The 18,692-nt window shown below is 44.9% G+C and overlaps 1 protein-coding gene across 5 annotated transcripts in view; it reads right to left on the reverse strand.

The window, feature by feature from the left end:
- Window positions 1–18,195, reverse strand: part of KCNC1 (potassium voltage-gated channel subfamily C member 1) — a 175,670-nt gene extending 157,475 nt beyond the window's left edge. For 4 of the 5 annotated variants that reach the window (XM_061613096.1, XM_061613095.1, XM_061613099.1 and 1 more), the window contains exon 1: window positions 17,611–18,180. In XM_061613096.1, coding sequence (XP_061469080.1) covers window positions 17,611–18,180 — 570 coding nt within the window. Of the gene's footprint in view, window positions 1–17,610 lie in introns of all 5 variants that reach the window. The other variant, XM_061613100.1, reaches the window with a different exon arrangement.
- Between the last annotated feature and the right edge of the window lie 497 nt (window positions 18,196–18,692).

Consider the following 18,692-nt stretch of genomic DNA (forward strand, 5'->3'; position numbering starts at 1 on the left):
GCCAGGACTGATTCTTACCACCTGTCCCTCTTTGGAGGGATACATAAGCCGGCTGGCTGAGGTGGCCTGGGAGACCCAGGCCTGGCAGGAGAAAGAAAGCATCGCCCCAACGGAAGGAGAGGCTGCTGCTGCTGTGCTGCTGCTGCTGCTGCTGCTGCGGGACCACCACCTCCACCACCCTTCCCAGAGGGACTTCTGCCTGGCAGGACCAGGCCCCAGGTACCCAGCCAGCCAGGACTGATTCTTACCACCTGTCCCTCTTTGGAGGGATACATAAGCCGGCTGGCTGAGGTGGCCTGGGAGACCCAGGCCCTGCAGGAGAAAGAAAGCATCGCCCCAAGGGAAGGAGAGGCTGCTGCTGCTGTGCTGCTCCTTTCTTTTTCTTTTTTTTTTACTTTTTGTTGGTGTGTTGATGCAATTTGAGATGAATGGGTGCCTGATTATATGAATGTATGTTTGTTTATATGCTGTATATATGGCTGTATATATAGCTGTTTTTATACGTTTAATTGTTGTATATTTTAGTTGTATTATGTGCTTCAGAGAGAGTTTTATCCATCAGGCGGGGAGACTTGAGGGGGCCCCAATTGCCGTAGTGACGGGCAAAGGAAGGTATGGCGCTGTGAGAAGGACGTGCCAGGTAAGGGGAACGCGGTCCAGACATGTTGTGGCTGTGCCTTGTTCCGGTCCTTCCCACACCCGCAAGGTCGTTGGTAGTCCTATCAGCCAACTCTCAGATCTCCAGTTGCTGTTATTAAATGCCAGATCGGTATATAATAAAACCTCCCTCGTCCACGATTTGATTGTGGATGAGGCAGCCGATCTGGCATGTATAACCGAGACCTGGGTGGGTGAGCAGGGAGGAGTTGGTCTCTCTCAGCTCTGCCCACCGGGGTACCTGGTCCAGCATCATGGTAGATCTGAGGGTCGGGGAGGTGGGGTTGCTGTCGTCTATAAGAGTTCCATCTCACTCACCAAGCACCATGTTCATTCAGTTACTGGCCTGGAGTGTTTACACCTTGTGTTGGGCCAGAGGGACAGGCTGGGAATCCTTTTGGTGTACCGCCCACCTTGCTGCCCAATGGCTTCCCTAACTGAGCTGGCGGAAGTGGTCTCGGATATATTGTTGAGGTCCCCCAGACTAATAGTACTGGGGGATTTCAACATTCATGCCGAGACCACTTTGTCTGGCGCGGCTCAGGACTTCATGGCTTCCATGACAGCCATGGGGCTGTCTCAATATGTTAGTGGTCCAACACATGTATCGGGGCACACTCTAGACCTTGTTTTTGCTACTGAGCATGGGGAAAGTGATCTGGATGTGGGGAGTTTTACAACACTCCCTTTGTCATGGACAGACCACTGCTTGCTGAAGTTTAGACTTTCAGTAACCTCTTCTCTCTGCAAGGGTGGGGGACTTATTAAAATGGTCCGCCCCCGGAGACTAATGGATCCTGAAGGTTTTCAAAGGGCTCTGGGGGATTTTCCGGCTGATAGGACTGGCGCTCCTGCTGAAGCCCTGGTCGCTCTGTGGAATACGGAGATGACCCGGGCTGTAAACACGATCGCTCCTGCACGCCCTCTCCTGTGTAGAGCTCATACAGCTCCATGGTATACTCCGGAGCTGAGAGCGATGAAGCAAGATAGGAGGAGGCTTGAGCGGAAATGGAGACGAACTCCTGACGGATACAATTATGCGCTGGTTAGTGCTTCGACTAAGCTCTATGTAGGAGCAGTGAAGGCAGCTAAAAAACATCATTTTGCTGCCACTATTAAATCATCTCTTTGCCGCCCAGCGGAGCTCTTTCGAGTTGTCCAGGGGCTTCTCCATTCAAATCCTCCGGACAGGGTGGAATCATCGGAGGCCCGCTGTAATCAGTTTGCCGATCACTTCCAGAATAAGATCTCATGTATCCGCCGGGACCTAGACTCTCAAGTTATAGCAGTAGATCCTAGTGAGGTGTCCGGAGCACAGTCTTGTCCTGTTTTGTTGGATGAGCTTCAGTTGGTTCAACTCGAGGACGTGGACAAGGTGCTTGGACAGGTACGTGCAACCACTTCGGTACTGGATCCTTGCCCCTCCTGGCTGATAAAAACTAGCAGGAATGGAACAGGTAGCTGGGCCAAGGAAGTGATAAATGCCTCTTTACGAGAGGGAGTGGTCCCGGGCTGTCTGAAAGAGGCAGTGGTGAGACCACTCCTGAAAAAGCCTTCCTTGGACCCAGACAATTTTAACAGCTACAGGCCAGTGGCGAATGTTCCATTCCTGGGCAAGGTCTTGGAACGGGTGGTTGCTGGCCAGCTCCAGGTGCTATTGGATGAAACTGATTATCTAGATCCATTTCAATCGGGTTTTAGGCCCGGTTTTGGCACTGAGACAGCCTTGGTCGCCCTGTACGATGACCTATGTCGGGAAAGAGACAGAGGGAGTGTAACTCTGTTGATTCTCCTTGATCTCTCAGCGGCTTTTGATACCATCGACCATGGTATCCTTCTGGAGAGGCTCGCGGAGTTGGGAGTTGGAGGTACTGCTTGGCAGTGGTTCCGCTCCTACTTGGCGGGTCATCTCCAGAAGGTAGTGCTTGGGGAACATTGCTCGACACCGCGGGCTCTCCAATATGGGGTCCCGCAGGGGTCAGTTTTGTCCCCCCTGCTTTTTAATATCTACATGAAGCCGTTGGGAGAGGTCATCAGGAGTTTTGGAGTGCGTTGTCATCAGTATGCTGATGACACGCAGCTCTACTTCTCCTTTTCATCTTCTTCAGGTGAGGCTGTCGATTTGCTGAACCGTTGCCTGGCCTCGACAATGGACTGGATGAGAGTTAACAAACTGAAGCTCAATCCAGACAAGACTGAGATGCTGTTGGTGGACGGGTTCTCTGATCGGATGGTGGATATATACCCTGTCCTGGACGGGGTTACACTCCCCCTAAAGGACCGGGTTCGTAGTCTGGGAGTCTTTTTAGACTCTTCCCTCTCACTTGAGGCTCAAGTAGCCTCGGTGGTTAGGAATGCGTTTTACCAACTTCGGTTGGTAGCCCAGCTACGTCCCTATTTGAGTAAAGAGGACCTTACATCAGTGGTACATGCTCTGGTAACCTCACGTTTGGATTACTGTAATGCGCTTTACGTAGGGCTACCTTTGAAGACAGTTCGGAAGCTACAACTAGTGCAAAATGCGGCGGCCAGATTGCTGACAAGGACCAAGCGGTCCGAGCATATAACACCTGTTCTGGCCAGCTTGCACTGGTTGCCAATATGTTTCCGGGCTAGATTCAAAGTGTTGGTATTAACCTATAAAGCCTTATACGGTGCGGGACCACGATACCTTGCGGAACGCCTCTTCCGATATGAACCGGCCCGTGCACTACGTTCTGCTACGAAGGCCCTCCTCCGGGTTCCAACTCACAGGGAGGCCCGGAGGGTGATGACAAGATCTAGGGCCTTCTCAGTGGTGGCCCCCGAACTATGGAACAGTCTCCCTGAGGAAGTACGCCTGGCGCCGACTCTGCTTTCCTTCCGGCGCCAGGTCAAAACCTTCCTATTCTCTGAAGCATTTTAAGTTACATTGATCTAATTTTAATAATGTTTATTGTATTGTTGATTGTATTTTAATATTATTTTGTTATTCATTGTATTTTTATACTATTTTATGTTCACCGCCCAGAGAGCTATCGCTAGTCGGGCGGTATATAAATTTAATAAATAATAATAATAAATAATAATTATTGCTAAAGTTAATTTCATTATTAAGGTATTGCATTAGTTTTAAATTACATTTCATAGTGGTTTATTGTTCAGTTTATTAGAGTGTAATACATTACCCCACCCCCCACCTCCCACTTCCCTTTATCTTAAAAATTCCCCCCATATCATAGTCATATATACATAAATAAATAAAGAATAAGTTAATATATTAGAAATAATAATAATAATAATAATAAAAGTCAAATTTATTGTTATAGTGTAATTAGCACTTATGTGTGCCATTTATTATTAAATTTGTCAACTTTATAATCTAGTAGAGATTGCATTTTGGTACGTTGCATAATTGTGTGGATTGGTTTTTACAAATATGCCACCCAGGAAGGCTCAACAGAAAAAAGGGGTGCAGGTTGTGAAGCAAACGACAAAGCGTCCACGCCAGCAGAACTTGTCTTCTGACGAAGAGGAGGATTTGGAGACCATCCGTGCCTTGGTGGCTAGGGTGGAGGCGCTGGAAAAGGAACGCAAGCAGCCGCTTGATGCTGAAGCTGGCACAAGTTCCGCTCCTGCAGGTAAGAAATCTGCAAGGTTGGCTTCCAGAATGCCTACAAATCGTCTTCTTGCTGATTTAGTTTCTAGGATCGGAGTTCTGGAAGCGGCAGTGCACTGTGAGGAGCCAGCTACCCAGACGCCTTCCGCTTGTTTGCCAACTGTTCCTCTCATGCTGTGGATACAGGTGAGCAACTTTTGCACTCACGAGCTCACAATACACATGTACAAGATTCCAATGCCCTTAACAGGGAGGTACAAACGACTGGCTCTCCTTTGTCGGGAGATGCTACGCACCCAGTAGTTTTTATGGGAGGTGTTTTGGTCCCCCAGTACCCACAGCTTCCGTGGCCGGCGGCTGCCGTGAGTCCTTGGCAGCTGCCTTCGACTACCTCTTCTCCATCACCTGCTTATTTGCCCCTTCCACATGGGGTTTATCCGCAGGCCGATATTTCCCTTCTATTAGGTGATCATTTATTGTTAGCAACGAAAGAAAAAATATGGAGGGGAGAGTATATCGATCTGTTTACTCTCCTGTTTCGTGAGAATGAGGCTAAGATTAAGGATGGTCAGGAAGTTAAAGAGCGTGAGGCAGCGATAAAACGAAAGATTGATCGTGTATGGCCTAATTGGTTGAACGCCTATACGATTTATATGGGCGTTATGACACAGGCTTATCCATCTAGGGCTTTGTCCATGATAAAATATCAGGATATTGTGCATAGGGCCTTCCGAGAATTCTCTGGAACCGCTTGGTTGACATATGATACGAATTTCAGGCAAGGAGCAGCATTGGATCCCACCCGTCGTTGGGATATTGAACATGCTGGTCTGTGGCTGAGATCTATGACTTCCGCCAGGCCCACTACAGGAGAGAGAGCCAATAGTGGGCATTTATTGGCACGTGCACAGATTTCCGCCTATGGCTCCAGCCAAGGCGGGCATTGGGTTCAATCCCAGCAAGTCTGCTGGACATTTAATAGCAATGGACGATGCTCTAGGCGTCCCTGTAGATTCAGACATGTCTGTGCATTGTGTGGAGGAAACCACTCTAGTTCCTCTTGCCAGAGGGCACGTACTGCTCGACAAGGTACAGGGGAGCATCAACAGCCAAAACGTGGGTCTGGCAATAGCGGCAGTACGTCGCAAGGCCAGTAGCCCGATCAAACTGGCTCCTTTAGCAAAGCTGTTAGAGCTCTATCCCAATAAGCAGGCTGCTACTTTTCTACTTCAGGGTTTTATGGATGGTTTTTGTATCCCTTTTGAGGGCCCTAGGATTGCTACATCATTAGTCCATCAGCCCACTCTCAGTAATTTAGCGTCTGTAGTGCTGGCCAAGCTTAATAAGGAGATACTTGCCAATTGTATATCAGGCCCCTTCAGTTTTCCTCCTTTGGAAAATTTGAGGATTTCCCCTTTAGGTATTATCCCTAAGAAGCAGGCTGGGGAATATCGCCTTATTCATAATTTGTCTTTCCCGAAGGGAGCCTCAGTCAACGATGGTATTTCCCCATTATATGCCTCTGTCAGATATACTTCTTTTGATGAGGCAGTGAGAGTAGTTAGGAAGGCTGGAAAGGGTGCTTTACTGGCAAAATGTGATATAAAATCCGCTTTTCGCCTTTTGCCAGTACACCCTGCAGATGTGATTTGCTTGGTCTTAAAGTTCAGGACCAGTTTTATGTAGACAGAGCTATGCCAATGGGTTGTTCGGTGTCTTGTGCTGCTTTTGAAGCATTTAGCACATTTCTTGAATGGGCATTGAGGAGGAAAGCATTATCCTCCTTCTCTGCTCATTATCTTGATGATTTTTTTATTATTATTATTATTTGTGGGGCCTGCTGGGTCTTCTCATTGCTTACATCTCATGCAAGCCTTGATAATTTAACTGAGGAATTGGGAGTCCCGCTAGCACCTGAAAAGTCGGAGGGCCCTACTACTTCCCTTATTTTCTTAGGGATCCAGTTAGATGCTGTAGCTCAGTCTTCCCGTTTGCTGCTAGAGAAGTTGGTGGTACTGCGTCAACTGCTTCATTCAGTCATAGGGCTGAAGAAGATACCATTGGCCCAGTTACAGGAACTTGTGGGCCATTTAGTTTTTGCTTCCAAAATTATTTCACCAGGTCGTGCGTTCCTCAGGCGTTTATGTGATGCCATGAAGGGAGCTCGCTCTCGCTTCCATTTCATAAGGATGACGTCAGGGATGAGGGAGGATTTGCATATGTGGCTGGAATTCCTGACGGATTTCAACGGCCTTTCCTTTTGGTGGGAGGAATTGCTCTTAGAAGCCAAATTACAGGTGCATTATGATGCTGCCGGAAGCATTGGCTTCGGAGTAATATTTAGATCCCAGTGGTGCGCTGAGCGATGGCCTGAAAGTTGGCAGGCTACTGGAATTACTTCAAATTGACATTTATGGATTTTTTTCCAATAGTGGTAGCGGTTCATATCTGGCCACTGGCATTTCAAAATCGCACAGTGCGTTTCTGGTGCGATAATTTTGCCACAGTTAGCGTTATTAATGCCCAAACTTCTAAGTCTCTTCGTGTGATGCGCTTGGTGCGTGCTTTTGTATTGCAATGCTTGCGATTTAATGTTTTATTCCTGGCCAGACATGTTCCAGGTTTGCAGAATACAGTTGCTGATGCATTTTCCCGATTACATATGGCGCGCTTTCGGGAGCTTGCACCTGGCGCGGCTCCGGATCCAGTACCAATCCCTCCTTTCCTGTGGAACCTTGGCAACTAGAAGTTGGGGTTGCTATCGCAGCTGCTCTTGCTCCCAGTACTCAAAATGCGTATAAGCAATCTTTTGCGAAGTTCCAGGCTTTCCTCATCGGTTTGAAGCTGCCATTTGACTGGCCTATTCCTGTGGCTCCTTTATTGCAGTTTATGATATATTTAAAAGGGCACAATAATTCTGTTTCCACTATCGCCGGCCACCTCTCGGCGCTAGCCTTTAACTCCAAGGCAAGGGGGCTGCCGGATCATTCTGTAGATTTTAGGGTCAGAAAGGTCCTTGTGGGTTGGTCGCATTCCGCTCCCAGGTCCGCTGGCCGGAGGAGGCCAATCACGCCCAATGTCCTCCTCCAGATCCTGGCACTATTTAATTCTTTATGCTCATCTCAGTATGAGTTGCACCTGTTCGCCGCAGTAACTCTGACGATGTTTTATGGTGCTTTTCGCCCTAGTGAAATACTTGCCCCTTCTAAGCGTGATGTGACTAATCGAGCCTTATGCTTTGGCGATTGCACATTAGGTGCGGTTATAGTGAGGTTCTCCCTGCGTGTCTCTAAGACCGATCAAAAGGGCCATGGCAATATCATGGTTACAACAATGCCAGGTCCCAGTATTGTGCCCTGTGTCTGCAATGCAGAAAAAGGGCCGTGGCAGTATCGTGGTTACAGCGATGCCAGGTCCCAGTATTGTGCCCTGTGTCTGCAATGCGGCAAAAGGTCCGTGGCAGTATCGTGGTTACAGCGATGCCAGGTCCCAGTATTGTGCCCTGTGTCTGCAATGCGGCAAAAGGGCCGTGGCAGTATCGTGGTTACAGCGATGCCAGGTCCCAGTATTGTGCCCTGTGTCTGCAATGTGGCAATTCTTATCCATTCGGCCAGCGGGCCAGCATTATTTGTTTCTACATGCAGATGGAACTGCCCTGACTCAGTTTCAATTTTGGGCCGTTGTTCGGCGGGCCTTGTTGGCCAGCGGTTGCGCTGTTGGAGTCTATGGGCTGCATTCATTCCGGATTGGTGCGGCTATGGCCGTGGCCCTCGTGGGCACGAGTATAAGCGATATACAGGCGATTGGCAGGTGGCGTTCCGATGCATTCAAGTCTTACGTCATGTTTTAACAGAGGAATTTGTTTTTGTTTCCCATAGGTTTGACAAACACCCCAATTCCTGTGAGGATCGTCTTGTGTGGCCACTCAATTTTGTTTTCGGCTCACCGGAGGGCATCCTCCTCTGTTCCGGGCACACAGCTGCAGCTGTCGGCCTCAGCTACGGTTCAGTGGGATGAACGGAGGGGCATGTTATGGGATGCGTTGTTGCCTGCCATGTGCCAAATCATGTCCTCTGCTAATAGGCCACACATCGTGTTGATTCATTTGGGAGAAAATGATTTGGTTCAGCGTCCTGCGTTGGATTTGCTGCTGAAAGTTACGCGTGATCTCACGTGGCTTATCCGCGTATATCCCAATCTTATAATTGTATGGTCCGAAATGCTTGTTAGAAGGATCTGGTGGGGTGCATTGCACCCCAATAAGATAGATAGATCTAGGAAATGGGTTAATAGGAAGGTAAGGGAGCTAGTTTTGTCCTTGGGTGGGGCAGTTATGCCTCATGAAAGGATTAAGTTCCATGCCCCACATCTGTTTCGTGATGACGGTGTTCATCTTTCTGAGCAAGGGTGTGACATTTTTTTGGAGGATCTTATGGGGGGATTAAGGGGGTTGTTATCTTCATTGGGTGGAGGGGACCAAGCTTAAGCTGATCCCCTCTTGTGGCATAGAATTCGGGCAGGTGAGGTATATGGGGGTTAAAATTAGGCGGTTAAGGCATCCTGAAAAAGGGACACTCCACAGGGAACCATCAGGGCTTGGTGTCTGGTGGCGATCTGGGTTGTGTCCTTGTGGGACCTGCTTGCGCATCAGGGTGAACGCCTGTACGGCGGGGCCATGGTGTGGAGGTGGGAACCACACAGCTGGCTCCAAGAGCAAGGAGGGAGGAATTCACACACGTCCTTGACTCTTGGGTTACGTAATGACGTGAATGGATACCTTTAGAAGGTGAGGGTGTAATCCCTCGTTGTTAGGTTTAGCCTCACCTGCCCAAAGAGTTGGATATTTGAATAATTGGCTGTATTGCATTTGATTTACGATGTTATATTTTAATAAATATAACATTATACCAGTCTGGTGTCACGAGTCTTCCTTGTGTGGGGGCAATGGGGCAAGGTCAGTGACAGGATTACAGGTACTCTGTGAACAGGGCTGATCTTTAATGAATTTCAACAGATTATGAGAACTCTGACAGTCCAAAGGGGGTCTGGGTTTTTCCCCTCTCTGTTTAGACTTTGAACTCTCGATTCTCTCTGACTGTTTATGAGTTTAGGACTGTAAGTTTTGAAAGATTTTGTTTTGAAATGAGCTTATGGGAAGCAGCAGAATGGCATGGGGGTATTTTCAATTTAACATTGCGGAATGCAAAAAATCCACTCTCGTGGCTGTATAATATTTATTTATTGTATTTGTATACCGCCCCATAGCCAAAGCTCTCTGGGCGGTTTACAGTAACTAAAAACATTAAAAACAAATATACAAATTCAAAACACATCTTTTAAAAACAATTTAAAACAATTTAAAAACACATGCTAAAATGCCTGGGAGAATATAGATATATAGAGCATTATGGATAAAAATCAACACCACTTATGCTCAGAAGGTATTAGAATTCAGCAGAGATGTTGTGCAAGTGCATGCTGTCATGTTCTAATGGGTTTTTCTAGAGTAAACCATGTCAGAAGGCTGGCTGCTGTATTGTGCATTAGTTGAAGTGTCTAAATAATTTCAAAGGTCAGCCCCGTAAAGCCACATTACACATACTCAAGTTTACTGAGCATGGATACACATTGTTGCTACAGCAAAATATGAAAGAAAGATCATCACCACTAACTAAAGGTCCCACTGTTGATGGCTGATGGTCTAAGATCACTATTAATATATTTTCCAATGTTTTGTCTTTTAGGTCCATTATTTCTTGTCTTCCCTCCCCATTACCCATGAAATTAGTGGTGTCAAATTCCAGCTTCTCTAAAATCAACACACTGCCATTCATTTCAGGGAAGACCAAATGCTATGGAATAATGCCCTAAGATTTGCCATGTTGCTTGGATGGTTTCATGACTAAATTATAGCCAATATGAATGATATTCTAAATAAAAGTCCATGTGAAACAGTGCATACTTTAGCTGCATATCTATGGAAGGCATAAAAAACAAAGCAAATCTGAATTAGAGACGTTTCTCTCCCATCGTTTTTTAAACAGAAACTAATGTGAGCAGATTCAACAAATTTTGCCCAGTTCCTTCAAATAACAAACTAGATCCTGCATCTAAAACACGGACACGCACTCTCACACATACACTTTTCCCTGAAGAAATGTGTGTTTTTGGAATAGAAAGATCAAACAGCAGCAGCATACTATAACAAATAAAACTTTGGGGAGAAGCACCCACAGCCTTACAAAGACGCCAGATGAACCCAAACTAGCTGTACCAAAGCATCATTGTTCTGAAGCTTGTAGCAACAAAGTGATTGCATTATCTTTCCCATTAATAGCACACATGAATAAACATTTTTAAAAATCATCTATAAGTGGTATGCTCATTAATAAGATCTGAGAAAAAAAAGGAACACTGTCTTAAATATATTGTATATATGAGTCTAGAAAAGCAGAGGGAGTCTTAGTTACCCATTAAATTAGAGAGAGTTATATCAGCTTATTACTGTATACTGTGTATGTATCTGAAGCCAAATGGTTAACAAAGTAGAGATGCAATAACCAATGTAAGATCACCATGGAAATCACTGTCAGTGTTTATGGAGAGAAATCCTTTATCAAGTTTGAGTACAAATTTAGACATGCCTTCCAAAGGAACCACTAAATAGGATAGACTTACCAAACAACATATCTAAGAAGTCCTCTCAGTGGGGGTTCCAAAAACAAGGGCAGTGGACTTAATATATACTTGCTTTTTGGCCTATAAACTGTCCTGTTCTTAAGCTTTAGATAGCCATTTAAGGAGGAGGGCTGTTGCCATTGAATCATCATCTCTTTGACTTTCATGCTCCTTGATATAGCTAGATGTGACCAAAACAATCTGGAGATTTTAGCTGTAACAAAGAGGAATCTGGGAAAGAGAGCATTACTCAAGTGAAAATCTGATTACTTCTTAATTACTTTCCTTTTCCTTTTACATTCTTCTCATCAGTTTGCCTCTTGAATAAGTAATAAGTAAGCTAGAGTGTCAAGCTTCACCCAAACTTTAAGGACACAGAGAACTCCCACGTGCAGTGGATGTTGTCTGTTGACTCATTAATGTTCAGTTTAAAAATATATAACTATTTTGTCATGGGGCATTGTGTTAGGTGCCATGACTGCTTCTAGTTTTCACTTATTATCTTGATCCACAAGAATCAGGAGAGCCCATAAGTTCAGCAAAGACTCTTTTTTTGCAGAGGAAAGGGTATCTCTATCCTGTTATTTTTTTTTAAAAAAAAATCCTAATAATCTAACATCCCTAATAATTCCCACCAATGCCTTTCCCCCCATTATTATAAATGAGTGACATGAAAGGGTCCCTTGGAGACCCATATGCCAAAGACGTTGCCAGTTCCTTTCGCCCTTCTTCCACTTCTTTCTCTTCTACCCATCTTGCCCTTGGTCTCTTTTAAGAATCACATCTTCCTGATCACCTCCTTCTCACTCTTCCCGCCGATAAAACTTGGAATTGCCCTTCAATTTTTTGTTATTAGTGGGAGACTCATGAGTGCCACCCTTCAAGAAATTATTTGATAACAATTTGTACACATTGATGTGTTTCAGCCCTTCTGTATAGTCTTCTCAAAGGCAAGGGTCACCAGATCTGAACAAGGCTGTTGGGCCTTAGACTATTTCAAACAAGGAATTGGAAGAGGTAAAGACTGTAAGGTTCAGGAAGACATTATGTCCTCAAAGTGGGGTGCCATTTTGGGGCACAGTGTGGCTCCAGGCAGCAATAGGCAGGATGATTCCTCTTCCTGCCCACATTTGGGATCTCGCAGGGCTGCCTGTAATCATGGGCAATCCCATAAGAGCCCCAGGTGGGGCAGGGACAGGCCCAGGCCTATAAGAGGCCTGGACCTGCCAGCTGTCGGCCTCTTTCTTCATGCACAGGCTTTCTCACCCACCATCCTTCAGTTTTAGTGCTTCACTGAGCTGTTCCTGACGGGGTTGCTGGTTGTTCATAGGGCTGGATAGGAATTTTTCTTCTCAATCAAATTGGCTCTCAGTTGAGTACGGTGTGGGTTTTTTTGCCTGTCTCTCAGTTATTGCTATGCAATGGAAGGCATTCATATATTTCTGTCACAATTTAGGTGAAAATGGCATTGGGTAGAATCAAACATAAGGGAGACTCCCATAAGGGGTCTAGTGAGGTACTCACTGGCCACACCCCTAGCTCAGGAGGGGCATCGCCTCATCCAGCTTGCAATCACCCCCCACTGGTTGGCCAGTGGGATCACAGACACTTGGGCTTGCTGCTCCCCTGGGTCTAATGCTGGCCAACTCCCAAAGGCGATTCCCAACTACTTGTTGGGTGACTCAACATTCCCTCATGGAGGGCTGTCAGAATGGAAGCAGATCCTTGCCTACTGCCGTACCCACCCCACTTTCCTGCTGTAATCTATAAAGTTGTGGCCTGTTTTCACCCATAAACCATTGTGGTCTGTTTTATTCCTGTTGCTGATGGGTGGACACAACTGGCCCCTGACTCACAATTACATTCTTTTGATTTGAGATACCTGAATTGTCTTATGTACACTGAACCCCAATAGAATTTCTTTTGCCATTTAATTTCTTGGTGTTTTTGAAGTGTCAGAAATGAATAATACAAATATTGTCTTGCCTTGACCTGCCGTCGGTTGAGATTTTTCTGCCTTTTCACTTCCTCCACACATTTCCTCATCTTTCTTCACTTTTTGTTCCTTGTGACTCTCATTCTCAGTCCCAGCACTGCTGACCAGGAAGTACCTTTTATCATGACCCTATACAGGAAATTCTTTTCCAGACATCTTTCCCATACCTGTTCTTTCAGCTAGCCCAGAGTGGCAGCATTCAAAGTTGCTTGCCTTCCTAAACATTACGCATTTGGGGGGGGAGGGAGGAGGGAAGAAGAAGATGGGAACATTTACTTCAAAGAACATCTTACAGAACAAATAAACAGTCTCCATTGATACTGATATTGTGCAGTAGAAGGTACTCTAGTGAAACCAACCATTCCTTTTCATACCTCCTACCATTTCCTCTTCAGGCCTCAGACTGATCTAAAAAGCTTTGGAAGATGGAATCTACTGGATTCAACACATCTGTTCTAATTTTAACTAGTCAGAGTTACTACTACCCATTAGTAAGTTCCTCTAAGATCAATAGGAATTTCGAGTGTTTATACTGGATGGTAAGTTCTGAAGGTCAGACTACTGGCTCCTGATTGGTCTCATCAGATACTCATTTAAACCCTATTTATGTGAAAGTTCTTCTACCCATTTTGTGGGGTGGTATTAAAAGGAACTGTTAAAATGTTTTACAACCATACCTAGATAGTGATGAAATCCAGATACATGGGCACTCTTTACATCCCTGATCAGCAACTAAGTTATTTCAAGGGATGGTCAATTTGAAGAAGATTTAGAGGGTGGTAGGACAGACTCCCTTCCCCCATAGTAGACTGTCAGCAGGTTGTTGCAGTCGTAAGACGTCCCCTTTTATGCATGCTTCTCTCACCTCTGCAACTGGGAGATAGAGTTGGCTCTGGGGGCCTCAGATGATTAGCTGCCTGATCAATTTAAAAAAACTTTTAAGATTAGGAACTGAGTTCTGTTTAACATCGGTACAAAAGAGTCATACAATGATAAAGCATTTATGATCCCAGAAAAGGAATCAATGGGACATCTTGTTGTAGGACAACTCTGGGACATTTGCAAAATAATAAAACTACAGATATTACTGAATGCCACAGGAGTCTAGACCTTCACAGTAGTCCTGAGCATATGCTTCCTTGATTCTGTAATGGTTTTGTTAGGTTTCTGTTTCATGGTATCTTTGATCCCTAGCAGATATTAACTTCTGCAATCAGGTTCTTACCAGAAATTATCAGGCCATCAGGGATTCCCAAGAAGCAGACTTTATGCCTTTATTTCTAGTATAAGTGGTACCTGCTGCAACAAAATGTTGCAGTGTGGAATGCTCCTGTTCAGAATTCCAGCTAGCTAGCCATGGTACTTCCAGGTACTCCATTCCATTTCCATTGCCCCATGTTTTTTGTTTCCTGTACCATAGTTAGTCAATGTACTGTGTCCACTGAGCATGTTCAGCCCTGAATTCATCCAGAGTTTTTCCAGAGTTTTTGTACTTCTGCAAACAGTTCCCAAAACATATTCATGTCTGTATATTATCATTATCACATTTGTTACTTGCCCTTCACCAGTAGGTCCCAGGACAGGTCACAACATTAAAAAAACAGTTACCAGAGCATGGAGTACAATGGCCAAGTCATTTCTGTACAAAAGAGAGCAAAGCTGGCAACTCACCCAGAGCTGAAAAAGGCACTCCTAGCCACTGAGGCCACCTGAGCCTCCAGTGACAAAGTTGAATCCAGGTGCACCCCCCAGATTATGGACCTGATCCTTGTAGGGGAGCACAACTATGTCCAGGACAGGCTGTCTCTCCAACCTCCTGGATGTGAGAACTCAGGACACATACTGCTTCTACCTTTTCAGGATTCATCCTCAATTTATTGGCCCACATCCAGCTCATACGTATATGTGGCACAGATGGGTGTCATGCAATACGCACTCATACTCTGGGATGGAATGAAGATGTTTTCATTCTGTTCAATATCTGGTAATAAATACGTTTCTGTATAGTTTGAGGTTTCTTTCATGGACAACTCCAGAGCATAAGAAAAAATGAAATGTGATGAAGATTTCCTCATAACTGTAAGCCAAGGGAAAAGGCGCATCACTGCAGGAGTTTTGGAAAGGCTTCAGAACCCCCAAAGATTTTGTAAATATGAGGTTCATATTCAGCTACACAGTCACATGTTTATTACATGACAATTGTTTATCCCTAAATATAAAGTCATTTAAAAACTTGCAAGCCTAAAGATAAGATCATTTGCAAGTCTTTATGTAGGTATTTAAGAACTGTACAGGATGATTAATAAAACTGTACATGTATCTTTGCTAGAAGAACCTTGTATTTGCTGTAATTGATTTTTTGAAAATAGTCCATATGTTAATGAGCCTACTGATTCTTCTTAATGGCTTCTGTACCAACTTTGAGGTCTTTTGTGGTGTTTGCCATTAAATTATCACAGTACAGATCTGAGTATTCCTTTATATACACATCCATTAGTTTCTGTTTGTATTATATGTTGAGTGTCTGCTAATGTTATATGTTAACAGATATGAACATATTAAACAGAAAACCTTTTAAATTAAATGTTTGCATGTTTGTGTCTTACTCCTTATGGACACTTGCATATAATGTCATGAATTAAGGAGAATTATCCGCTTGCAAAAGCTCTTGGAGTGGATAATGGCAAAAGCAGTCCAAAGGCTTAATGTTCTGCACATAGAAAAAACAAAAACCCAGCTAAATGATGGACAGTAAATAAACAAATCAAGAGAAGAAAATGAATTATCCAGCTATATCTTTCAACAGGAATGCATATTGATAGAATGTAGGACTGTTCATTACCAACATTGATGCAAGTAACTCCAAAACCACAAATCACACACAACAGCAGCTTTCTAGGGTTTATGCCCCTATGATTAGAGGCTATTGGTACAACTAGCTCAGTAATGTCTTCTGTTCTGATTACCAGTGGCTCTCCAGGGTGTCTCACAGCCCTGCTGCCTGACACCACTTTAACTGGAGATGCCACAGATTCAAGCTTCTGAAGGCAAAGCATATGCTTTAGCACTAAACTACAGTATCTCCTCAAATGTAGTCTGGGTTTTTTCCCCACTAAGGGCCATTGCCTTAGACACTGCCAGCTAAAACAGGATATATCTGGTCCTAGTCTATGTGTAATTCAGTAGTTGTGGGGGAAGAGGGGAGGCTCCTTTTTAGAATCTAGCCTACATCCATATTACTCTTCAAGAGAGAGCGCCAGCATAGTCTGTCTGGAAACAAACAAACTCTGACCTTTCCTCCACACATTCATTTCTTCTTGGAAAATATCACGGGGATCCAAATCCTGCTGCTCAAGAACCCTGTTCTTCTATGTCCTAGCAAATATTTAATTAATCTCTTCTACTACATACTATTTAAAGACTCACAACTTTAAATATTAACTTGCTAATGCAGTAAGGAATCTCAGAAGAGTATGTAAAGAAAAAAAAGTAATCTGAAGGAGCCAACCCAGGGCTCTCCCTCTGCACTTCTCATTCATTCCTTTGCCAGCCTGGCACTGTTTCCCATTCTAAGATATGTGCGGAGCCTGATGCTTCCAGTAAATAACTCCAATTGTTTTGCCCAATGTCATCCAGAGGTTCTCATCACATTGGCTGTCTTTCATGTATACAACTGTTGTTGTTTTTTGTCTGTCTTGTCTATCCACACAAACATGCACTCAGAAATAAAACACCTGTGATACAAGGGAAGAAAACAGCAATGATTGAGTCTTCAAAGACACACATAGCACACATTCACTGTAAGACCACACAAAAATGAAGCATCTTTTCCCCATTCATCACCCCTCTCCATTTTCCCCACTGTCTCCAAACAGCAACTGCGTGACATTGATCCAACTTGCACTGATGTCAGTGCGTGTTCAGCTGGTGACATCAGAGGGAGCAGAATTTGTCCCCAGGTTAGCACAGGAACCTCTTTCCTCTCATCAGCAAAGATATCAATTTTGAAAGGCCTATTGTCTGGTTTGTTCACATGCACATTGATATGCTCAACACAGAACCTATTTTGCTGGCACAAAGAAGGAGGAATCATCCTCCTGCCCTGCAGTAAGATATACCTTGCATGCATGTCTTGATATGAGTCACCTCAGTCTAATAAAAATGCAATTGGTAAAGTGAAAACTAAACCTGGAGCATCATATCTGGCGTTTGGGTTGAAATCAGATTAGAGAAAATGCCATTTCAGTTCAATAAAAAAGCTCATGCAAGCCTTCAGCCAAGTGACTGCAGTAATGAATGCCTCTTCACCTTGTTGAGCAAAATAGTAGGTGGGCCAACAAAGAAGCTTGACCACAAACCATTGCCTAGGCAGTCATTTGTGTGAATATTGAAAGGTGTCTACTGTAAATGGACTGGAATATTGGTTCTTTGTTATAATGTTCTGTCTCCTCATGGTGTGCTATGCCCTTGTATCTGTCCTTGTTCCAAAGTGCTGGCCTCCATGTACTCATGTGTTGCCTGCCTTAGAAGGCATATGGCCCTATCTGCTCTTAAGTGGAGAATCCCTGCATGGTTTCCAGGGCATGGAATGCAACCAGGACCTAGAAATGAGGCACTGAATTAAAAACCCTCTTATAGTGTGTGCAAATATGGTATTCTGAGTTCTGATTGAATGGCTTACCCTTGCATATCTGGAGGAATAGGGATCCTCAAAAAGTGCCCAGATACGGGGCTGCCACCTCTTCCAAAAGCCCCCAGGTCTTCCATCTGGGGAGTCACTGAGTGCCAGGCGTTTAGTCATCTCCAGCTCCTCCTCGCCATCACCTGAGTCTCCAGTGCCATCTGCATCTCCATCTTCAGCACTGCTATCCAGAGGTGCCCCACCAAAACTGTCAAGGGCCTCTTCAGCATCACGGTGCTGCCTGTAGGTCATCCAACAGCAGGGCTCCACATCTGTTTCATCAATGCCCCAGAAGGCCAACTCCTCCTCATACAGAGGTCCACAGACATCTGCTGGGCAGTGCAGCTTACCTGTGCGGTAGTAGTTTAGGATATGGGCAAAGACACCTGGGTGTCGGTCAAAGAAGAACTCATCTGTGCGGGGGTCATAGTCAAAGTGACTGTGGGCATCTGGCTCAGCGATCCAGGCCAGCCGAGTGCCTGGCAAAGTGCGTAAAGTGCTGCGGTAAGTCTGATGCCTAGTCCCTCCCACATTGATCACAATGCGATCGCTCTCGTCGCCCTGGCCCATCTCGTCTCTTATTAGGCATGTCGTGGACTCATCCAAACAGGCACAACACAGAGCAAGCACATAAGGGGGCGTTTGCTCATCTGCAATCAATAACTAACTTGCTACCTTTTCCATGTGGGCCAGAAGTGCTCACATTAAGAGTATCCACTGGTCTTGGCCTCTTATATCCTTCACTCCCAGCGATGCAAAGTCAAGAGTACCAGTGAAAGTTAATGATGGCAGATTCAGGTTCGATACCAGCAAATTAAAACTCCTATGAGTATAATTTAAAATAAGGATATACTGACACACTCCCTCCAAGAACAGTGATTGTGAGATATGGTTGGCTAGATAGGTATGAGTGTCAGAGAGGGGGAATGCTTGCTTGGTTAGATGTAACAATCAACAGATCTAATGGGACATAGCTGACTTCCAAAGGGGATGCAAGGCAATACCAGTGGTGGTAGGTGCATGGAGAGAGTGGAATAAAGGGTCCACAACACACACACACACACAGTGGGAGGAAGAAAGAG

The sequence above is a fragment of the Rhineura floridana genome, chromosome 2 (genome assembly GCF_030035675.1).
Source record: "Rhineura floridana isolate rRhiFlo1 chromosome 2, rRhiFlo1.hap2, whole genome shotgun sequence".
In the NCBI taxonomy this organism is placed as follows: Eukaryota; Metazoa; Chordata; class Lepidosauria; order Squamata; family Rhineuridae; genus Rhineura; species Rhineura floridana.